The sequence below is a fragment of the Dipodomys spectabilis genome, unplaced genomic scaffold (assembly GCF_019054845.1).
Source record: "Dipodomys spectabilis isolate Male_0828 unplaced genomic scaffold, ASM1905484v1 ptg000018l, whole genome shotgun sequence".
In the NCBI taxonomy this organism is placed as follows: domain Eukaryota; kingdom Metazoa; phylum Chordata; class Mammalia; order Rodentia; family Heteromyidae; genus Dipodomys; species Dipodomys spectabilis.
The window spans coordinates 15,492,550-15,500,672 of NW_024870695.1; the positions used below are offsets into that span (position 1 = coordinate 15,492,550).

At 47.7% G+C, this 8,123-nt stretch overlaps 1 protein-coding gene across 1 annotated transcript; it reads right to left on the bottom strand.

Annotated features, from left to right (window-relative positions):
- Positions 1–3,792: 3,792 nt before the first annotated feature.
- LOC122103601 (gastric inhibitory polypeptide) lies at positions 3,793–7,846 on the bottom strand. Its single transcript, XM_042674209.1, has 4 exons — positions 7,761–7,846; positions 5,145–5,285; positions 4,539–4,631; positions 3,793–3,898 (listed from the first exon to the last, which is right to left on the bottom strand). The coding sequence occupies exons 1-4, from the start codon at positions 7,844–7,846 to the stop codon at positions 3,793–3,795; spliced, it is 426 nt and encodes a 141-aa protein (XP_042530143.1).
- Between the last annotated feature and the right edge of the window lie 277 nt (positions 7,847–8,123).

The window sequence follows — 8,123 nt, forward strand, 5'->3', positions numbered from 1 at the left end:
CTTCCCAGCCCCTGCCCACCTTCCCAGCCCCTGCCCACCTTCCCAGCCCCTGCCCACCTTCCCAGCACCTGTGCTGTCCTCTCTGTTGCTCTTTTTGCTGTGTAATAGGAATACTGGCCAAGTATTAATCCTTCCTCTTCTTGAAGGACTATTTTGTCCCTCAAATCTCACCTTAATTGCCATTTTCTTTTCTTTTTCTTGTCGGTCATGGGGCCTGAACTCTGGGCCTGGGCACTGTCCCCTCAGCTCTTCACCTCAGGCTAGAGCTCTACCACTTGAGCCACACAGAGCACCACTTCTGGCTTTTTCTGTTTATGTGGTGCTGAGGAAGCGAACCCAGGGCTTCATGCATGTGAGGCAAACACTCTTACCATTGAACTACCTTCCCAGCCCCTTAATTGCCATTTTCTTACTATACTTCATCTAGAAAAGGCAACTCCATCCTCTCTCATAATTTCATAATCTTCTTCACATAATTGAGTGTTCTGTGATTATTAATATGTTTGTATAGGCAATTGCTCCTGACTCACGCCTGTAACCCTAGTTACTTAGGAGGCTGAGATCGGAGGATCACGGTTCAAAGCCAGCTCAGGCAGGAAAGTCTGTGAAACTCTTATCTCCCAATTAACTATCAAAAAGGTAGAAGCGAAGAAGTAACTCAAGTGGTAGAGCACACCATTGAGTGATAAAAGCTAAGGGAAAAGCACCCAGGCCCTGAGTTCAAGTCCCAGTACCAGTGCAAAAAAAAAAACTGTGTTGATATGTTGAAAAACTAAGGCTTGTGGGGTGGGATCCCAGCTACTCCAGAGGCTTTGGGAGGAGGATCACTTGAGCCTGGAGTTATTGGGCAGCCCAGACCATAGGGTAAAACACCTTCTCAAAAGAAAAACAAAGGGGCTAGGAAGGTGGCTCAGTGGCAGAGTGCTTGCCTTGCATGCCTGAGGCCCTGGGTTCGATTCCTCAGCACCACATAAGCAAAATGAAAAAAGCCAGAAGTGGTGCTCTGGCTCAAGTGGCAGAGCACTAGCCTTGAGCTGAAGAGCTGAGGGACTGTGCCCAGGCCCAGAGTTCAGGCCCCATGACCGGACCCAAAAAAACAAAAAAACAAAGGAGGGCTGGGAAGGTGGCTCAGTGGTTAAGTGCTTGCCTTGCATGCATGAGGCCCTATGTTCAATTCCTTAGCACCACATAAGGTGAACAAGCCAGAAGTGACACTGTGGCTCGAGTGGTAGATCGCTATCTTTGAGCTGAAGAGCTGAGGGACAGCGCCCTAGCCCAGAATTCAGGCCCCACCACCAATCAAAAAAAAAGAAAAAGGACTGGGAATGTGGCTTAGTGGTAGAGTGCTTGCCTAGCATGCATGAAGCCCTGGGTTTGATTCCTCAGTACCACATAAACATAAACACAAAAGGCCAGATATGACTCTATGGGTCAAGTGGTAGAATCTACTCTTGAGCAAAAGAAGTTCAGGGACAGTTCCCAGGCCCTGAGTTCAAGCCCCAGGACTGGCAACAGAAAAAACAAACATTTAACATTTAAGACCTATGCCTGTGGCTAGTTTCTGTGTGTGTGTGTGTGTGTGTGTGTGTGTGTGTGTGTGTGTGTGTGTGTGTGTGTGTGTGTGTGTGTGTGTGTGTGTGTGTGTGTGTGTGTGTGTGTGTGTGTGTGTGTGTGTGTGTGTGTGTGTTGGTCCTAGGGCTCTAACTCAGAGCTACAAGGCTTGCATTCTACCACTTGAGTTACACACAGTGCCACTTACAGCTTTTTTTTTTTTTTTTAACTGCTCCTGGGTCTTGAACTCTGGGCCTGGGTGCTGTCCCTGAGCTACTTTTGCTCAAGGCTAGCACTCTACCACTTTGAGCCACATCACCACTCCTGGCTTTTTCTGAGTATTTTATTGGAGATAAGAGTGTTCTCTTGAGGCTAGGAAGGTGGCTCAGTGGTAGAGTGCTTGCCTTGAATGCATGAGGCCCTGGGTTCGATTCCTCAGTACCACAGAAGCAGAAAAAGCCAGAAGTGGTACAGTGGCTTTAGTAGAGCTCTAGCCTTGAGCTGAAGAGCTGAGGGACAGCGTTCAGGCCCCATGACTAAGAAAAAAAAGTGTTCTTACAGACTTTTCTGCCTGGACTGTCTTTAAACTACAATCCTCAAATCTCAGCCTCCTAAGTAACTAGGATTATAAGCATGACCACTTGCACCTGGCTCCACTTCCAGCTTTTTAGGGGCAGTTTCTTAGAGGTTAATGTCTCATGGACTTTCTTGACCAGGCTGGCTTCAAACCACAATCCTCAGATCTCAGCCTCCTGATTATAGCCTCCTAGGATTATAGGCATGAGCCACTGGCACTCAACTTGTGGCTAAATTTTGAGCTCCTCAGGGGCAAGCCTTGTGTCTTATCTCCTCCTTTGCTACACGCAGTGTTTAGCATACTCCTTACCTATGTGAAATTTCTAGTTAAGTGTTTGTAGAAAGAATAGACAAATGAATGGCATCCTTTTTATTGGGAAGCACAGTGGCATGCAGAAACCCACAAATGTATCCTGTTAGTGCTCAGCTGACATTAGTTTCCACAAGGACACAATGATTTATCTCAGCTTAGACTTTATTGGTTTGGCTTCTTGGAGACTCTAGAGAAGGCAGGAAGTAGGAACTGAGTATGTAAAGGGCAGAGACCAGTCCTGCTCTGGGCTGGAGTCACTGAGACCTAGGAAAGTGGGGATAGAAAAGGAGGGATGGAGAGAAGGGTCATTACAACTTGACGTTAGTGAAGCAAGTTTATCCTGGCACCCAGCCATAATTATGCCACTCCTGCCTCCAAGCTTTCATTCTTTCATTTTGTTTTTGATGATACTGGTAGGTACTCTACCACTTGAGCCCAACACTTTTTGCTTTAATGATTTTTCAAAGAGGATCTCTCAGGTCTCAATTTTTGTTGTTGTTTTTGTTGGTCATTAGGGTTGAACTCTGGGCCTGGGCGCTGTCCCTCAGCTCTTCAGCTCAAGGCTAACACTCTAGCACTTGAGCTACAACGCCACTTCCGGTTTTCTAGTGGTTTATTGGAGATAAGAGTTTCACTGTTTCCTGCTTGGGCTGGCTTTGAACCTTGACCCTCAGATATCCTCCTGAGTAGCTAGGATAACAGGTGTGAGCCACCTGGCTAGGTCTCAGATTTTTGCCCTACATTATAAAGAACCACAATCCTTTTTTTTTTTTTTTTTTTTGGTCAGTTGTGGAGCTTGAACTCTGAGCCTGGGCGCTGTCCCCCAGCTCTTCAGTTCAAGGATAGTGCTCTACCATTTGAGCCACAGCGCCACTTCTGGTTTTCTGGTGATTTATTGGAGCCTGCCCGGGCTGGCTTTGAACTGAGATCCTCAAATGTCAGCCTCCGCCGTTGTTAGGATTACAACGGCTCCCAGCACAATCCTCTTATATATGCCTCCCAGTAGGTAGGATGACAGATAGGCACACCACCTTGCTGAGGTATTGATTGAGATAGCCATCTTGCTAACTTCTTTCCCAGCATGGTCACTAATTGCCTTCCTTCCAAGTAGTTAGATTACAGGTGTGTGCTACTCTGACTGGCCCCAAATGGCTTTTTTAATAATAAAAATTCAGAATAATTCATAGTTTCCTATGCAGATTTTTCTCATATCTCTTTCTCTGTGTTGTCACATTCCTCTGTCTGTCTGTCTGTCTGTCTCTCTCTCTCTCACACCCCCCCACACACACAGTATATGACCCAGAGCTGAAGCTTCTACCTCCTGTTCAACATGCCCAAGCCACCTCACTCCCCTACCTGAGGCCACAGAGTTCTGTTTGGTCCACCATCCAGGCCAGCAGTTCTTGAATCAGTAGCTTCTTCATCAGATCGTCATCACCGGAGTCCTTGGGCAGGGAGCTGAAAAGGAGAGAGAGGGAAGGGGCCTGTTTCAGCCTGGGATTCACTTAAAGAGAGCAAATACAGCTAGTGCTTGGACACCAAGGGGCCAGTGGATGGGGAAGGAAGCCAGCATAGCTGCCTCTGTGCAGACGAAAATCTGGTTTTTGGCCTGTCCCACCTAGATCTGACACTTTAGTACAGTCAAAAACCAGACAGCATTCTGCTGTGAGGCTACCCACCCATCTTTAAAAGTTTCCTAGAATAAATTCCAAAGACCCTAGAGGGAACTTGGGGGATATTTGCCGGCGGGAACAATCTATGCCACACATCCCTCCCTTCCTTAGAGAGGGGAAGCTGATATTAGAGGGCTGGCCTTGGAGAATCCTGATTCCCACACAGCCTTGATTCTGAGGTCTCTTCTTCCTCACGCCTCCCTTACTCAATAGATCCGATCCACTTGTGCACCAAGGCATGGGAACTTTGAGACCCTTCCCCATACCCTCCCTGCAGCCTGGGGGGTACTCCAGGAGTTTGTTCATGAAGACCCCATTCTGAACTGTAAGAAGAAAAGGATGTGTTATGTTAGGCAGCTGCCCTTCCTTGCAATCTGGAAGGGGAGCTGGAAACTCTGCCCCTGCCTTTCCCTGTGGGGACTCACCTCTGCTGCTCCCTGGTGGCCTCCTCATCCCTCTGAGGTCGCCTGGCTAGCTCCAGGGCTCGGGCCTCCCTCTGGGTGATGTTGTGTTTCCAGCTGGTAAGAGGAAGACTTGAGAGTGGGTGGGGGAGACACTGCTCCCCCTAGGGACACTTGAACTTTCCAGTACCCCAGGAACTATGGAATCTCTTTCTCCACTAACCCTTCCACTGCTGGGACAACTGCTCAGGCTGTCAGCTATCTACCAGGCTGCCCAAACAGCAAGGGCAGCACATGAGAATGAGGATAGATTATTTCCAAACAGTCACATGAAGTAGCCTGGCACTTCCTGCCTTCATCCCCAGCACTCTAAGGATCTCCCTCTGGACTCAATTTCCTGGTCTTCTCCCTAGTAGCAAAGGAGAGGAGACTAGTCCTCATCCCATCCCCAGACTGGGTTGCTGCCCCAGTCAGTCCTGGCCACACCTACTATGTCCAACTCCTTGTTTTTTAGTAAGAGATGCCACTGGAGTTGCACACACCTGGCCCTTGTGGTCACATTTGGTGAACTGGCCTGAATGGAGGAGAGATGGCTATAGGTGATGGGAGGAACTACATGAAATCACTCACTCGTTCTTCCTCCCCTTCTGGGCCAGCAGCCAGTTCACAAAGTCCTGCTGGCGGATCTTGTCCATGGCGATACTGTAGTCACTGATGAAAGTTCCTTCTGCGTACCTTGGACCTCGGGGGCCACCATACTTAGCATGAGATCTGAGGGGTGATAGACACAAGAATGGCAGAAAGCGGGACAGAGAGGGGGGAAATGACAATGCTGAGGAGGTGATTATCACTAATGGAAGACACACATCAGAAAGTGAGCCAGCAGGTTCTCAGGATCATTTCCACAGACAACCTGTCACTCCACTGATCCCCCCTGCGACTTCATCCTCAGCTCAAGAGGCCACTTTCCACATCTATGTGTGTATATGTCTCTGTGCCTGGGAGTGATTGTGGATTCTGCACAAAGCCATAAGGTGTTCATCCTAAAAGATGGCATCACCATAGTGCCTTGCTTTCTCCCCCTTTTCCTGGCCTTTCCTGATTCAGCTCTTGGATTCACATTCAATAGAGACAATAATAATAGAGGGCTGGGAATGTGGCTCAGTGGTAGAATGCTTGCCTAGCATGCATGAAGCCCTGGGTTCCATTCCTCAGTACCAAATAAACAGAGCCAGAAATGGTGCTGTTCAAGTGGTAGAGTGCTAGGCTTGAGCAAAAGAAGCTCAGGGACAGTGTCCAGGCCCTGAGTTCAAGCCCCAGGACCAGCCAAAAAAAAAAGAAATAATCGTGAACTCAGAGCCAAATGTGGAGGTACACCCCTATAATCCTGATACATAGAAGCTGAGGCAGGAAGATCATGAGTTCAAGGCCAGCCTGCACTACATAGCTAGACCATCTCAATAATAAAAATACTAATAATACTGAGCTCATAGAAAAGCATTTACTATGACTCTGACAATCCTATAAGCCTAACATACTCACAACTTCCCTGAGATGTATTATCCTTGTGCTTGTGTGTACTGGGGTTTGAACTTGGCCTTTTCCCTCAAGGCTAGTTATCACCCATACCTCCGAGCTCTGGTTTTTTGCTAGTTAATTGGAAATGAGTATCTCCTAGATTTTTCTATCTGGGATGGCTTTGAAATGTTATCTTCCTATTTCAGCCTCCCAAATAGTTAGGATTAAGGGTATAAGCCACCAACTCCCAGTGGTGAGTATAGGTTCTTAATGGTCTCATAATGCTGTCTCTCCTTGTGTTTCTGACAGCTATCCTGCACACTTATAATTTTACATTGCCAAATGGGACTGTCCTTGAATCTGAGAAGATCCAGCTTTACTGAGACAAGCATCTCTGGGTTCCTGGACACCCTAGAAGAAAGCTGCTGTCTTCAACCACTATATCTGATTTACTCACAGTACTTAGGACTGACTGGTCTGTGTGTTCCCTGAGAGCAGGTGTTCATAGATCATCAGTCTTATGAATCCCCATGTCTAGTGCCCAGGAGGGGCATACAATAGAAAAGAGTTTGAACACCAGGCACCAGTGGCTCACGCCTGTAATCCTAGCTACTCAGGAGGCTGAGATCTGAGGATCGCAGTTCAAAACCAGCCCGGGCAGGAAAGTCCATGAGACTCTTATCTCCAATAAACCACTCGAAAAGCGTAAGTGGCGCTGTGGCTCCAAGGGGTAGAGTGCTCGCCTTGAGCTGAAGAGCCCAGGGACAGCGCCCAGGCCCAGAGTTCAAGCCCCAGGACCGACAAAAAAAAAAAAAGAAAACAGTTTGAACTTCCACTAGGAAGGGAGATCTTCCTTAGGTTCTCAGCCACTGAGAAGTTTGTTCACAGGTCTAACAAGTCTCCACTACTGAAACAATAGCACCTTAGAAATACTCTTGATTCTCAGCTAGGTACTGGTGGTTCATGCTTGTAATCCTAGCAACAAAGGAGGCTGAGATCCAAGGATCACAGTTCCAAGCTAGCCCAGGCAGGAAAGTCTGTGAGACTCAACTTCAATTAACCACCAGAAAACCAGATGTGACACTGTAACACAAAGTGGTAGAGCACTGGTCTTGAGCAAAAAAGCTCGGGGACAGTGCCCAGGCCCTGAGTTCAAGCCCCATGACTGGTACCAAAAAGAAAGAAAGAAAAAGAGAGAGAGAGAGAGGGAGGGAGGGAGGGAGGACAAGAAAGAAGGAAAGAAAAGGAAAAAAGGAAAGAAAGAAAAAGAAATTCTCTCTTACTGTTCAGTAGCTAGCTGGCTTCTCTTCCCAACTTCTTTTTTCTTATTTTACTTATTTATTTATTTATTTTGGTCAGTCGTGGGGCTTTAACTCTGGGCTTGGATGCTGTCCCCCAGCTCTTCAGCTCAAGGCGAGCACTCTACTGCTTGAGCCACAGCACCACTTCTGGTTTTCTAGTGGTTTTTATTGTAGATGAGAGTCTCACGGACTTTCCTGCTCAGGCTAGCTTTGAACCGTGATCCTCAGATCTCAGCCTCCTGAGTAGCTAGGATTATAGGCGTGAGCCACCGTCACCTGGCTCTTATTTTCTTTTTTCTTTTTCTTTTTCTTTTGTGCCACCAGTGCCTAGCTCTAATTTACTCTTAGTCTAGTCTAGGGTTCATCACTCCTTCTCACCCCCAGTGAACCAACTCATCCCCAGCCCCCTGCCTTCCTGTATCCTTACATGGACTGAGCCTCTTCTTCTTCTCCCAGCCCCACTGCCAGGAACAGGAGCACCAGCAGCAGCGAGCAGGTCTTTGCAGCCACCATCTTCCACGGCTTATTTCCTGACCTGAGAGAAAAAGAGACCAGAATGAGGGGCCGCACTGTGTCAAGGGCAGCCGGGAGGCTGTGCAATGCTGGGGCCTGAGCCGTGCTGATAGCTGGGGAAGGATGGATTCTAGGAGGCTGGGACAGGTATGCTCACTATAAGGGACAAAAGCCTGACCAAGAGAGGAACTTGTCTTATTCCTTGTTTCATTTTAAGTGGATTCTGAGTAGGTTGGGAGGTTAGTGATGAGGGAGATATCTAGGAAGAATAAATCAG

Bases quoted from the DNA above. Each gene is read 5' to 3' on its own strand.
- LOC122103601 (XM_042674209.1), bottom strand. From the start codon at position 7,846: ATGGTGGCTGCAAAGACCTGCTCGCTGCTGCTGGTGCTCCTGTTCCTG. The intron at 4,632-5,144 runs GTGAGTGATTTC...TCCTCTTACCAG, and splicing joins CAGAAGGGGAGGAAGAACGA to CTGGAAACACAACATCACCC. The intron at 3,899-4,538 runs GTGAGTCCCCAC...TCTCCTTTTCAG, and splicing joins GCCACCAGGGAGCAGCAGAG to CTCCCTGCCCAAGGACTCCG.